The sequence below is a fragment of the Pseudorca crassidens genome, chromosome 3 (genome assembly GCF_039906515.1).
Source record: "Pseudorca crassidens isolate mPseCra1 chromosome 3, mPseCra1.hap1, whole genome shotgun sequence".
NCBI classification, from domain to species: domain Eukaryota; kingdom Metazoa; phylum Chordata; class Mammalia; order Artiodactyla; family Delphinidae; genus Pseudorca; species Pseudorca crassidens.
Genome location: NC_090298.1, coordinates 90,941,334 through 90,956,851, shown reverse-complemented (window position 1 = coordinate 90,956,851; position 15,518 = coordinate 90,941,334). Strand labels below are relative to the sequence as shown.

Genomic DNA, 15,518 nt, shown 5'->3' with positions numbered 1-15,518 from the left:
TCTGACACACCTTCTGGCTCTAACTATGTTTCCATCAAAGGCCACCAAGGAAGGAAACATGCCTTTTTACCTTATAACATGAAGGCATTTTCATAACTGTTTTATGTATTGGTTTTATCTTCAGTGTAGTTCAGCAATATTCTACATTAAACACCCAGCGTACCTCATATGTTACAAATATTCAAAAAACACGAGCTTGGTGATGACAATTCAAAAGAAGTCATATCCAAGTAACTGATGTGAAGAGACTCAGAAAATAAATCATTTGAGAATACTCTTTATATCTTTAAAACAAAAAATAGGTATACTTTTATTTCAAGAAAGTATTCAGCATTTAAAGTGGAGAATGACGGACTAGTTGGTAGTGCTGGCATTTATTTTCTTTTCACATTGACACTTGGAAAACAAGGTTGTAAGTTAAACTCAATCTCTTTAATATAAAAGTCTTTATTTAGTCACCTAAGTTTATTTTTACAACAAAGCACTTTTAATGTAATTTAAAACACACATGCTTTGATTGAAGAGTGATTGTAAATGGATCCAGTTTTCTTCCAACTGTGATGACAACTTAGTCATTTCCTCTAGAAGTACTGGCTCTGAAGGAAGCATTTTAAGGTGTAACTGAAAAGAAAAATGATAGTTGAACATTTAATTTAAGAAAATTAAAATTTTGTTTATTCTGGATTTAACTGTTTTACCAAGGAAGCTCAGAAGGTACTATTCTTAATTTTTTTTCTTAAATGCTGATTTATTACCATCTCCCATCTCCCTCTCCTCTATTATGAGTTCCTTTATGGTACTGTCACTCTTTTAATAGAATTCAAGTGGTCATCACTCTCCTCCACATAAGGACAGTCCTGATACAGATCCAGAAACAAGGTCCCAGTTCTAACACTAAATCTGTATTTCTGTGCTTCTTTTAAGTTTCTCCTTTCATAGTAACCCATTGTTAATGAATGACCTATGGGCCCTTTGCTTTATTTTCTAAAGATTTAAGTAAACATATTCAGGAAGGTAAATTTGGGAAAGAATATAGAAACAATTTATGGCATTTCTATTTTTAATTCTACATACTACTTTTCAAATAATTTAAAATAATTGCATCAAGTGAAAAGTTGTTTTAGATATTTATGGGATAAATGAAGAATCATATCTGCTATTACTGAAAATCAGCATCATCTACCTCCTTCAATACATTATACTACTGAGATAAACATGAGTTCTCTATTATATTAGTCATAAAAGCAACTGTCATTGTCAAATCATTTGAAACTCCTTCAACCAGGATAGAAGTAAATATTTTGATTTCAACAGTAGAAAAAACAAAACAAAAAATAAACATAAAACCTGACTCTCTTCATGATCATTAAAAAAAAGTCTGCCAAAATGTAACTACATTAAAAAGTTAAGTTTAGTATACTGATCAAATGGATGACACATAAAAGGAGGTTGAGTCAAAATTGTGTTAAAAAACAAAAGCCAACAAAAAACAATTACAAGCTGCTGTACTATCCAGCCATCCAGTATGGTAGTCACTAGGCACAGGAAGCTATTTAAATTAATTAAATTTCTATAAAGTGAAAAATTCAGTTTCTCAGTCACATTAGCCACAATTCAAGTGCTCAGTAGCCACACACGGTAAGTGTGGATATGGAACGTTTCCATCTTTGCAGCAAGTTCTATCAGACAGCACTACTCTAGAGGAGGGCAAGCTGCGAAGTACTTATTTATATATTAGACTTACCTTTAAAAACAACGCAAGGTATGCCTGGGCTAACTCAAAGTCACGCTTTTTGTCCAACATCATCCTGATCATTTTCAAGAAGCTCTTCATAACTTCTACAGAACCACCACAATCAGGAGACAAACTTCGCAGCTCTGTTTCAATTCCTGACGGGCCTAATTCTTTCAGAAGGTTAAGAGCAGCTTCATCTACATTAAGTTTTAATAAGTATCCAGTTATTATCTACAGTCATTTCTTTTAGGAAACTAGTTTACATTTCAAACCCAACACATACTTAAATTGCACAAGAAATTACTTCTATGGCTTTTTTTTTTTTTTTTGCGGTACGCAGGCCTCTCACCATTGTGGCCTCTCCATTGCGGAGCACAGGCTCCGGACGCGCAGGCTCAGCGGCCATGGCTCACGGGCCCAGCCGCTCCGAGGCACGTGGGATCCTCCTGGACCGGGGCACGAACCCGTGTCCCCTGCATCGGCAGGCGGACTCTCAACCACTGCGCCACCAGGGAAGCCCTATGGCTTAATTTTTGTTTTGCATTTTCAGTAAGCTTTTTTCCTATTAAGGCTGTTAAAATCTAATGAATACCTAGCAACAGACATTTTAATATGCTCATGAATCAGTCAAACAAATCCAAATGTAAGAAGGCTACAGAGGTATACGCCAAGTTATTAATAGTATTTGCCACTGGCAACAAGATGAGGTGAGGGAATTTATTTTTCTTTCTTTCTATCGTTATAAAAATACCACATGATTATTAAGAAACATTAACACTACAGAAATATATATGGGGAAAGACTCCACCCTAATCTTACCCACCCCAAATCTACTTCATTTCCCTAGAAGTAAGCACTCTTGTTTCATACGCATCCTATGAAAACATATTCTATACACTTACAAATTTTATACGAGGTATTTGATATTAACAATGGCAATGACTATGCTTTTAGCTTTCTGAAAAGGAAGAACACCAATGACAAAAGTCTAATACGTTTTACTTTCTGTTCTTCAGTATATATTAAATAGTAGTGCTTTTTTTCTTTGTTCCCCCATAAATATAACAAGTTACTCCCTGTTTAATCCTGCTGTTCTTTAGCCATCAGTACCATTCTTTGACTTTTGCCAGTGTGCACTCGAGTGACAGTGGTATGAAAACAAAGCATTTGGATCAGAAAACAAGAGTATAAGTCAAACAGGAGAATGTGATTTTTGTTAATTGCTTACAGCTCTTACTATCATTATTAGCTACAGTCCATAGCTTTCAAAGTTTAAATCTATTAAAACACTCAATGAATTTTAAAATTACCTTTTTATGTGATAATTTGGTAATATCTGAAATTATCTAAGACAAAAGTCTCTGCTGTATTGCAAACTATATTGCAAACTGTATTTGTAAGTAAAAACAAAAGCAAAAAAAAAAATCCAATTTTCCATAAAGAATGAAAGGTTCTCAAAAGATTATTATAATCTCAATATCATCTGAGTTTAGTGTCACTCATTTAATACAACACAAAGCTAAAACTACTTAAGATTAAAACCAAATTTCAGTCCTTCTGGTTTTTACTTTCAGCTACTGAGAAATCTAATATTTCACTCAATTCTCTTCATATAAAGTAAAATAAACTGAAATACTTGGTAAAATATTTTATAATTTAACTTACATTTATTATTTACCAGTCCTTCCTCAAGTTTCAAGCAGAAATCTGATTTTTGAGCCAAAATTCCAAGATTTACCACTTTAGACTTAAACAAAAACAAATAAACATTATTCAAAAACCATAAATGTAACAGAAAATTTATAGTTTATAATTAAAAGCTATCAGTAATTTACTCTATATCTGTAAAACTGGGTCTTGGTTAAAACTACAAATGTAAAACACAAAATACGCACCCCATATACTTAGAATGCTCCCTCCAATTTGCTTCTTACCTGTTGAGGATCACTATTTTGTTCAGGTGCAGCATACCTGGGTACAAGGCCAGGAACTGTTGGAATAAAAAACGGTGCTGATTTGGGTACTTTCGGTGGTTCCTTTGGTTTATTCTTTTTCTAATTAAGAGAAAATGAGAAAAGGAAAAAAGACTAGTAAGTAATTAAGTATTTAATTCCCACTTAATTTTTTAAAAGTCCAAAAAGTAAAGAAAGGGATGAAACTTTTTCAGACTAGTTTGCTAAAATAAAATCCCAACCAACCAAAACCACAGATATCCTTAAACTGGGATTCCCAGTGCAAACCTCCAGTATTCTTGCTGATACGGCAGAAGGAAAATGACAGGGTTCAGGAGAAGCTCTAAGGCAAAAACAGCCCATTTTCCTGAAACATGAATATTTACGTGAAGAAGTAACAAGTAATTTTGAACTTCCTTTTTATTGAAATACAACCTTTTCTGCAAAATGGGCTAGAAAGCAAAATTTACATAAATGCTCAACAGTTTTTCAAGTATCTTTTCTCCAAAAGAAATTTGGAGCCAGAGTTAGACTCCACCATTAGAAGTAATTTGGTGAAATTTTTCTGTGAAGCATGGCCCTCATTCTTCTATTTTGTTGGAATTTTTATTTTTCCTTCGTACTTTGTGCTTTTAAAAAGAGAATACTGTTGCTCATTTATAAAATATTTCAAGTGTTAGCAAAATTCTATCATGAAAACCTCTCTTGGAATTCCCACTGACAGAATTCAGTTTTGGTGACTACATTGTTACAGATCACTATCTCGAGCATATGGTAAACTGCCTAATAAAGGAGTCGCACAATTTTACCTTACACTATTCCTCTTCCATTCTTTAGGAACCCTGGGGAGTTGCTTTCTGAAAGAAAGCCAGGGATACTTGTGGCCTCCTGGAGGCACAGCATAAAAGAAAGTTGTTACATGAAAGCCAGACGAAGCACTGCCACTAGCAATGAAAGCACAGCCCTTCTTTGTGATGGTAGAAAGTATAGTAAAAGTCACAGTTACTCTTCTAACTCATTGTTCTTGAGTTAGAAGGCAGACAGTCACTGAGTTGTAAATAAAAACAAAGGGCTTTGGAGAAGTTCCACAGGGCTCTGGAAATCACCTAATTTCATAAAGAAAACCTAAAGTAGAAAAGTTACCCATAGGACAAAAATAAAAATTCTAACCTCTTTCATTCAGAAGGAAATAAAAATATTGGAGGTGTTAGCATATTTCTCTCATAAAGAGCATTCACTCAGGTTTCTGGATGTTTTTATGCAGAACAAACTATATCTGAGCAGCAGATATTTTGTCCCTTTACGGCTGACAAACTAGACAACATAATGGAGAGATTATGTGCCAGGACAGCATACCTTTATGCTGATGCCCAATCTTTCAAAAAGTGAGCAAGTAAAAAGAAGCACTTTTAAATTCTGTGAGTCAAATTAACATGTGAAAACCTCTCTTTTCTTACCCAAGACACACACAACTTTTCTTGTTATTAGTTACAAAAATACTTGCCGCACCTTGTCATAGTTATGTCAGTGTTCCTTACACTTTTTTTTTAATGCCAGCCCTTAATGTGACTTAGTACACTTAGTACACACATAACCTCTGGTGACTGTATGCATTTCATAAAACAATACTTACCCTAATTATCAAAGGACAGTCTCTGAAATTTTCTACTTTAGTCTATACCTCTATACCTTTCAATTGATTTTGCTACTCACAAATAGGGGTCATGAAACATGCTTTTAAAAAATTAATTTATGCCATAATTGTCCATTTTTAATGTAAAATTGTAAACTCAAGGACAAAGGGCCTAAGTTTTTTTCCACTGCTGTCTCAGGACACTACCCCGTACCTAGTTCATATTAAATTATGTGCCTGAACCCAACAGCAAATCTTCTTATAGCTGACAGAGCAGGGTGTGGTATGATAAAGGGTGACTGAAGCTTACTTTTAAAAAGGCCAGTGAAAGTATTCTAATCCCCAAAATGTCTAGGAATAGAAACATCACACATTATGGCAATATTTTTTTTTTCTTATTTCAGAAGTTAAAAAAGTAATTTATTAGGCTGGGCTTAAAACATCCAATTTCTAATAGCTCTGTAGTTGCAGGCTATACTTTTGCTATATCCAAAGGTCCTTGATTGCCCTCAAAGTTGATACATATAGAGAGAGAAAATCTTGCGATAATCATACTAGATTAAACAGCATTTAACCAAATGGTATTCTCTTTACTACCTTAGGCATCACCTGCTCCTCCTAAAGCCCTCAAAGTAAGGGAAGCTACCTCTACTAAAGAAAATACTTTTGGAATGTGTCTTTAGGGGCCAATATTAAGTGTACTATAGTATTACCTTAATAACATCAAGATTTAGAAGATTTTTCCACCGGGATTCAGGAAGTAGTGACAGAGTCACCAGCTGCTCATTCAACTGTTCTGGGGAGTCATACTCTATCATTTCATTACTTGGTTCTGTGGTTTCTTCTAATAATTCTACATCTTAAAACAAAAAATTTTCAGGTAAAACAAATTAATGCTGAATGAGATTTTTACCATATAAAAGCAAATTAGTTCATTCTAAATGAACTAATTAGTTCATTTAGAACTAATTAGTTCCATTAGTATTTCAATAACATGTTCACTCAATATAGCCTTGTAAAATCTTTCTATTTATTTAGTTCATCTTCTTATTTTCTCATATTAACTACAGTTCCCATCACCAGACTCAAAACATTTCTCCACTGGTATACTATATCAATATCTATATATTATATCAATACATATACTATACTATACTAATATATTATATCAATACATCAATTATATCTTTGCATAAATTCATGAAGTCATTCAAAATATTTCATATGAGCTAAAAAATACTTTGATTGAATGCATTAAATTTTGCCTTCAGTATCAATATCCTGCACGTTAGGTTTATTATATTACACTTCAAAAACTACTTTACTATTTTGTGATTACCTTGGGTTTGACAAGTACCAGGAAGCATCACTACTGAAGGAACATAATCTGTGGGAAGTGGCCGTAATGAAACAACTGAATACAGGGAAATATTGGACCTGAGAAACAAAAACATATGCAATATTGTAAAACTTATAAAAATATGTTCAGGGAAACTTCAATTACTGGTAATAATCTCCACAACCTTGAACTTGGCTATAAATTCTTATCACTTGTAAGTTAAAAAAAGATCTCAAAAATAGATAGTATTAATTTGAAAATGCTGATTCATATCATAGATGTCATCACAAGAAAGGTGTGCATACACATTATTAAAGGAGTCTTTCTTCCTAATGTAGCACAAAAAACTATTGGGTTGGCCAAAATGTTCGTTCGTTTTCTCCCCTAAGATGGCTCTAGCAGCACTTAGTTGTCTTCAACTTCATTCGAAACAATTTTGTTAGGTTGTATGTGACAGCTGTCATATCAGCGTGCATTTAAAAAAAGACTTAGCAAATTGGTGAATTTTTGTGTAGCCATTTTAATATTGAAAATGGACCAAAAAAAGCAACATTTTTGGCATATTATGCTTTATTATTTCAAGAAAGGTAAAAATGCAACCAAAATGCAAAAAAAAGATTTGCACAGTGTATGGAGAAGGTGCCTTGACTGATAGAACGTGTCAAAAGTGGTTTGCGAAGTTCTGTGCTGGAGATTTCTTGCTGGATGATGCCCCACTGTCAGGTGGACCAGTTAAAGTTGATAGCGATCAAATAGAGACATTAATTGAAGACAGTCAACGTTATACTAGGCAGGAGATAGCCAACATACTCAAAATGTCCAAATCAAGCATTGAAAATCATTTGCACCAGCTTGGTTATGTTAATCGCTTTGATGTTTCTGTTCCATGTAAGTTAAGCGAAAAAAACCTTGATCGTATTTCCGCATATGTTTCTCTACTTAAACGTAAAACGTTTTAAAAACATTCCGTTTTTAAAAGAAATTGTGACAGGCGATGAAAAGTGGAACTGTACAATAATGTGGAACAGAAAAGATCGTGGGGCAAGCGAAATGAACCACCATCAACCACACCAAAGGCCGGTCTTCATCCAAAGGTGATGTTGTATGTATGGTGGGAATGGAAGGGAGTCCTCTATTATGAGGTCCTTCCAGGAAACCAAACAATTAATTCCAACAAGTACTGCTCCCAATTGTACCAACTGAAAGCAGCACTCGACGAAAAGCATCCAGAATTAGTCAACAGAAAACACATAATCGTCCATCAGGATAACGCAAGACTGCATTTGTTTCTTTGATGACCAGCAAAAACTGTTACAGCTTGGCTGAGAAGTTCTAATTCATCTGTCGTATTCATCAGACAATGCACCTTCGGATTTCCATTTATTTCGGTCTTTACAAAATTCTCTTAATGGAAAAAATTTCAATTCCTTGAAAGACTGAAAAGGCACCTGGAACAATTCTTTGCTCAAAAAGACAAAAAGCTTTGGGAAGGTGGAATTAGGAAGCTGCCTGAAAAATGGCAGAAGGTAGTGGAACAAAAGGGTGAATACATTGTTCAATAAAGTTCTTGGTAAAAAATGAAAAATGTGTCTTTTATTTTTACTTAAAAACTGAAGGCACTTTTTGGCCAACCCAATATTTATTTGAGAGATCAGTAATGGCTAATACTTTTATAAGGTAACATAACATCCATATATTTATGTTGCTTTGACAAATGGCAACCTTCATGTAAGGAAATTATAAATGAAGTAAAGATGGACTGAGAGAATTAAGTCAGAGAGAGAATATGCTGAACAGATTCTTGGGGGGTTGCTGAACAATCATGGATTTCTCCTTTCTAGAATGGTCCTCTAAGTGCTACCTGACCCTGCACCATGGCCTTGGATGACTAATCAAGATGTGGATACCTGTCCCAAAGTGGGCTAATCACATTCTGTCTCCCAAACATAATGAATCTGGAATGGAAAATAAAAATTGGAAATATCAGATTCTGAGTTAATAGCTGTACTATATGCTCTTGTTGCTGAGGGACCACAGCTACCATTCTTCTCTTGTCTTGATTGTTCAAACCTCAAAGATTCCAGGAGATACCCCATTTTGCTTATTAAGATGGCCAGAATCTGTTTCTATTATATAGTGAATTTACTTTCATATCCTAAAAAGCCAATAAGAAAATCTTGTAATTAGAAAAGGAATTCATTTTTTCCTCTTCCTCAATAATGAGTTAAAAGAATTAGGCATCTAAACTCAGAAAACAAACAAAAAATTTTCTAGACCCAGATAATGGATCATTTATTTTGAACTCTTCTATGTTCATCACCATTAGAAGACCACCATTAAGATCTGTACATGGCTATGAAAAGTTATGCAACTAAAATGAATCTTAGAAAGCATTCAGCCCATACTTATGCCTTATTTTATAGATAAAGGAGTCTGAAGTTGAGAAGTGACTAGCCAAGGTCATAAAGGGGTATTGAGGCAGTGGCAGGAAGACCAGCCTGGCTGGGGATATCCCTTTTCTAAGATTTTTAAACTCACTTATCCTTTCCGCAAATAAAAGCCAAATAGTATAACAGATAAAAATCAATCATGTGGTTTAGAATACACACTTGAGCAAAGCTATCTAAATTATCAAGCAGATGTTGACTTAGTCATAGACTTATGGTGAACTATGTGACATTTCCATTTTATAAGTTAAAAAAAAAACCTAAAGGGCAATGTTAGCAACTATGATTGTCTGACAATATCGTCTTCCTTTTCCTTCTTACCCCAAAGAGAACTGTATACAAGAACTTACCATAGATAAATTCCAAGGTGGTCTACATGGGAAGTGGCCAGAAAGTCTCCAGTAGGGGACATAGTAACATTAAGAGGAGCTGAGTCCAACAAAAAGCTGTCTATAAGGCTATAGAAAGAATCAAGATGTTAAAATATTTGAACTCTACCGAAAGGATATAATTCACAAAATACATTTTTGCTCTAAAAACAAAGGGTAAGAGATGCAGAAATTTTTTTTTAAATCACCAACACCAGAAAGTCATCACTAACAAAGAGCTTTGTTAACTAAGTTACTATGTGAAAATAATCTCCTTAATGAGAACGACCCAGAGCAGAGCACTAAATAGACCAATTAACTGGAGAGAGTTTCATCAACAGGGAGAATACAGGAGGAAATGCTGTTTTTCTGGAATGCCATTTTGGCAGACTTGGAAACAATTCTAAAGATGTCACACGTTTAAAATAGATTATCAGTACTCTCCTGTATTTGTTATTTCAGTAAAATAATAAAAGGTGTAGGCAACAGAAGAAAGTAATAAAATCATTATAAATAATAAGGGAATGGTAGTAGAAAAAAAATTTGAGCAATTCTGTTTTTCAAATAGGTAACCATGCTATATATGAAACATGAAAATTCAGTCTATAGAGCATAACCATAAAGCAGCACTAGTCTCACAGCTTCAAAAAGCTATGAGCAGGGGTTGAAATTGGGGAGGAAAAGGGAGCAATCACACTCAAGAAGAAGACTCAGAATAGGCTTCTCAGAAAACAGTGTGTGAGGTGAGCCTTACAAATGGACAGGAATTCAATGGATGTTGATGGTAAAGAAAGCATCTTCTGGATGAGGGAAATGTGGAGGGCAAGGTGAGGGAAAATACTGTCTAGCGAGGAGTGCAGTTTGGTCTTGAATACCAAACATCTGAGTTTGTTTTTGTCTTTTAATAAATGGAAAGTCACTCCAGGCTTTTGAGCAGATAGTGCTGTAATCTTCACTTTCATAAGAAAATCTGCTAGCAGAATGTAGAATATATCTGAACAGAAAGAACAGTGAGATTATGGTAGTAGTCATCTAACAAGCAGTGAAGATTTGAACTAGGATGGTGGAAGCAGGAAATCTAACGAGGTGAATTTAAGGAGCAAAAGGAAGGCCTAACACATTGGCATCTTGCAGAAGAGGCTTCTTAGGCTGGCTAAGAGTGTGAATACCTTGTATACTTTAAGAGGAGTATACTGGTTTTAATCAGGGCTGTTTTAAAAACTACTTTACTCACTGAAGCCAATACATTATCCATGAGAAGGCATGGCAAGATGACTGAAGCTCAGAATCTACATTAAATAAACCAAATTATTTCAAGAAAGCAAATGACAGGAGTTAACACCTTTTTTAGTGCTCCATGCTAGGAAGTATCCTGAGCACTTGTGCCTACTAATTTAATCCTCACAACCCTATGAGGGAGATCTGTCCTAACTATACACATTAGAAAAATGAGGCCCAGTAAGACTTAAAAACTTGCTCAAGGTAGAAAGTAACTGAGCCATATCTGTCACCAAGCAGTCTGCACGCTTAATCACTATAAGCTCAGTAAAACCATTATGGAAACTAAAGGTACGACAGTTTGATAGCACACACACCCAAAAGATGCCTACACTGGTGATTCATGAAGCACACTCTGAGCAGCTCAAGATGAAGACTTTCCAATGGACGCATTAAATGACTTATCCATGATAAAATCTCTCTCAATGTGTTCACAGAGTGATTAACAATGTGAACCTTAACTAGGTAGTAGGACAAGACTAAATTTAGGAGCACTACAAACAAACCAAAGTGTGCTCAGGACAATGACTGATGTTTAATTTTCACTTATGGGTAAAAAAGAGTAATAATCTGTCTGATTTCTGCTCAACCCTTCTTTGGAAACTCACAAGAACAGCTGCTCTTGCGGATCAAAGGAATTGAGGAGCAGGACGATTGCTAAACACTTATTATAACCAGAGACTGTAAAATTATTTGTTAATTCATTTAATGCAAACAACCCAGAGCAGAGACTTTATCTCCATGTATACTGATGATTAAACCTAAACTCAGCAATTTCAGATCTTACCATTTCTTCTTTGTCTTAATAGTTGTTCACTACAAGTGTAAGTGTGTGAGGGGTGAAACTCCCTAACATGTTCAGAATCTATCTGTTAAAAAGAGAAATCTACTGCTTGAGCAAATTTATTTTACTTGATACTATAATTGCTTTGGCAAACTCATTGTGCAATGTGACTTCCACAGCTGTTGTGTGTGGGTAGGCTGGCCTTCCATTATGTAAAAGCATCAAACTGAGGAAGGTGGTTTCCACATCCATAGCATATTTTACATGACCAAATTAGTTCATAAAGCTTAAGTCTACAGGCTTAATCCCAGACCTAACTACCATATAGTCTCCTGCTAATCCTACAGAATGAAGTCTCAGGTAAATTATGTTTTTTGAGAGAAAAACTGAAAAAAATTCCCATTTTAAGGGATCATATTTTCAAGTACAAAGCTCCTCATAAACAGAAGTAACATTAACCCACTTCTGATTATATTCTAAACAAATGCAGAGAATGTCTAGATGTTCAATCTCCAGAGTGACGGAATCACCTTACAAAGGAAACTTTAATGAACAGAATAAAGGGATAGTTTTGCCTCAGTGAGAAATGCAAAACAATGTTCTACTGCAATTATTCTCATGTAATGCTCCTCAGAAAGCAAGGTCAGGTGAATGAGACAGAAAAAAAATGCAAAATTCTATTAAAACTATTTAATTTTATATTTTTCTCACCCCCAAAAGAGTTCAACCTAAACTTCTAGGAGATTAAAAGCAACCAGAAATTACAGGTGGTAGTGGTAGGGGATGACAGATAATTTCAGGGATAAAAAATTTCAACTCTGGGGACTTCCCTGGTAGTGCAGTGGTTAAGAATCTGCCTGCCAATGCAGGGGACACGGGTTTCAATCCCGGGTCCAGGAAGATCCCACATGCCACAGAGCAACTAAGCCCATGCACCACAACTGCTGAGCCTGTGCTAAAGCAGTATTTTATCAAAATAATAAAAATTAAAAAAAAGAAATTAAAAAAAATTTCAACTCTGCTTCTCTGAGAATCCTACAAACACAAGAAAATTTTCAGCACTTAAACAAAAAAACCTTTACAGTAAACAGTTCAGTACCTATGCAATTTGTTTTAATTATTTTTTTGGATGCATTGGGTCTTCGTTGCTGCATGCAGGCTTTCCCTAGTTGCGGCAAGCGGGGGCTACTCTTTGTTGCGGCGCGCGGGCTTCTCATTGCTGTGGCTTCTCTTGTTGTGGAGCATGGGCTCTAGGCACACGGGCTTCAGTAGCTCTGGGGCGTGAGCCAGTAGTTGTGGCTCACGGGCTCCACAACACAGGCTCAGCAGTTGTGGTGCATAGACTTAGCTGCTCTGCGGCATGTGGGACCTTCCTGGACCAGGGCTCGAACCCGTGTCCCCTGCATTGGCAGGTGGACTCTTAATCACTGCACCACCAAGTAGTCCCTGCAATTTGTTTTAGATAGGCACAATTCCAGATGGATACATCTGTATGTTACCACACACACCAAAGGTTTACTCATACGTATCACTTTTTAGCCTTTTTAGCCTTCGTATATTCATTCTTTACATATTTAACATGTAAATGATAAAACTGCTTACTGAAGAAAAAACTAGGACTCTCCAAAGGTTGCCATACTAATTATGTTTAAAACAAATAGGGGAAATCAAAAAACCCAACAGAGGACTTCCCTGGTGGTCAAGTGGGTAAGACACTACGCTCCCAATGCAGGGGGCCTGGGTTCAATCCCTGGTCGGGGAACTAGATCCTGCATGCATACTACAACTAAGAGCCCGCATGCCGCAACTAAGAAGTCCACATGCCTCAGTGAAGATCCTGTGTGCCGCAACTACGACCCAGCACAGCCAAGATTAAAAAAAATAAATATTAAAACAAAAACAAAAAAACCCAACAGTTACCTATGGTTGTATGGTGAAATACTGATCCTTACTTCCTTACTATCTTCTACATCAAGAAAACCAAATCATCCTTAGAACATATGACACAACCCAAGCAAGGCTGATATTACAACTATTGGGAAATGTCTTTCCCCTATGCTTATTACAGCAAAATCTCATTAACAAACTATGTCGCCTTGGGCAAATCACTTAACTTCTCTCTGAGCCTCCGTTTCCTCATTTGTAAAACAGGACTAAAAAACAGTACCTATACCTGATAGGATATGAGAAAAGACGAAAAATAAAAGCATATCAAGTGCATAGCAGCTCATGGTAAATGTTAGCTTGGCTGCAGTTAGGCAGCAGCAGTTGTATGATACTGCTTTTCAACCTTTCTCATTTGCTCCACTTCAAATCTTAACCAAAAAAGTAGTTTTTTCTTTATTAAAAATATACTTTGGTCCAATCATTATATTTTCTTTAAACAATCCCTATGTGACTCACTTCTTGCTCTGGTGTTTCTCCCAGCTTAATGCTTTTGTATTCACTTAAAATTGCCTGTGTTCACTGAAAAATAAGATACCAGAGTTGAAAATCTATCGGATTTGAATCTGTTCATCTTTTTACTAAAATAAGAAATTCAGCAAAAAAGGCTAATGCTGAGTCAAAGACTGGTGGCTTTGAACGCTACTTTCAGATCCTAATTCTTCCATTCCAAAAAAACCTTACCACTTTAAAAAAATATTTTGCTAGTGTAGTACTACTGAACATTAACCTGTCTCTCCCATCTAATAATGTGAACTTAAACTACTAAAAAGGAAAATGAAAAGGGCATTGTGTCAACTCTATTTTCTGTACAACTTTCCTACTGTAAAGTAATTCAAATTATAATGTTCACTTTTAGATAGAAGCAAAAGTCCAAGAAGCAAAAGACTAATCAATATTTCTACTGGTACCTTTAGAAAAAAGTTGTGTTTTTTTTTTTTTAATTAAGAAAGTACCAACTTGAGGTGAATGTTTTGAAGCTGAAGGACACAGGCAACTAATTATATTTTGCTTTACTCTAAGTACAAAAGAGACCCACCTGTGGACCAAATTCCCTAGTTATTAGAGTTGGACCCATTAGTGACACTCTTGCTGTGCATATTTCCAAATCCAGTATGTATGCTGTATAGACAGCTTTGCCTCATTCCTTTATCAAACTTAAAGGGAAATAAGTACATCAGCGTTTTTCCTTTCTAAAGGTCAAATTGCTTTCAGGTATGAGCTTATCTAATTCCTGAGAAAGAAGAGTAGTAGAATTGGACAAAACTTAGTTTAGGAACATTTCAAAAGATTGAAAAGTACTAGCTTCCTTCTCATCTTTCTCACGTATCTCTTTTCTTATGGTATGTTCCTTTTCCCATCACTCCTTTCAAACTCAATCTAAGCAATTCTATGTTAAGTGATATGATTTCAAATTGTATCTATTCCTACATAATTTTTAACAACAAAGTACTCTCTCTCTCAAATTACTGAACAGAATTAATGTTTTTTCTTCAAGTGCTGTTTTAGTAGCACGTTTCAACCTATGCCAGATTTCTGAACACTGTTGGGTTTTACCCAAATCTTAAGACACACATTTTCAGTACTTGAAGGTATCTAAATGTCTTTTTTCAAGATTTATGTTAGAGACAGAAAATATATAATACACACAAAGCAAAGTGTTCTGACCTCTTAACTAAATTCAGTATCAACAACAACAACAAAAACAAAAAAATACTCAAAATAAAGTTTGTAGTCCTAAAGTATGATCTCTACTTTGGAGTATCAAAAAGGCCAAATGTGCTTTCTTAAGGTTTATGCAACTCACTTCTATATCTCAATTTTGTAGGAGTAGAGAACCTAAGAGGTTGGATTTTCCTATTATCTTTTATGGCACTAATCTCTGCTGTTTGAGATAAAAAACACTACAAGGATAAAATATAGTCAGGTTAGAAAAACTCCCCAAATATATTCACATTCTAAAAGTACATAATCCATTAACAACAGGTAAAAGTCACATGTAATGACAATGACTGAGAAAACCTCAGATAAGGTTAGA

General features: G+C 35.2%; 1 protein-coding gene across 3 annotated transcripts in view; it reads right to left on the bottom strand.

Annotated features, from left to right (window-relative positions):
- Positions 1–358: 358 nt before the first annotated feature.
- Positions 359–15,518, bottom strand: part of WDR36 (WD repeat domain 36) — a 37,590-nt gene continuing 22,430 nt past the window's right edge. For 2 of the 3 annotated variants that reach the window (XM_067731404.1, XM_067731405.1), the window contains exons 17-23: positions 9,457–9,564; positions 6,660–6,757; positions 6,034–6,179; positions 3,670–3,789; positions 3,401–3,482; positions 1,745–1,932; positions 359–621 (exon numbers count right to left, since the gene is read on the bottom strand). In XM_067731404.1, the coding sequence (XP_067587505.1) occupies positions 472–621; positions 1,745–1,932; positions 3,401–3,482; positions 3,670–3,789; positions 6,034–6,179; positions 6,660–6,757; positions 9,457–9,564 (892 nt within the window). In that variant the 3' untranslated portion in view covers positions 359–471. Of the gene's footprint in view, positions 622–1,744; positions 1,933–3,400; positions 3,483–3,669; positions 3,790–6,033; positions 6,180–6,659; positions 6,758–9,456; positions 9,565–15,518 lie in introns of those variants that run through there. The other variant, XM_067731407.1, reaches the window with a different exon arrangement.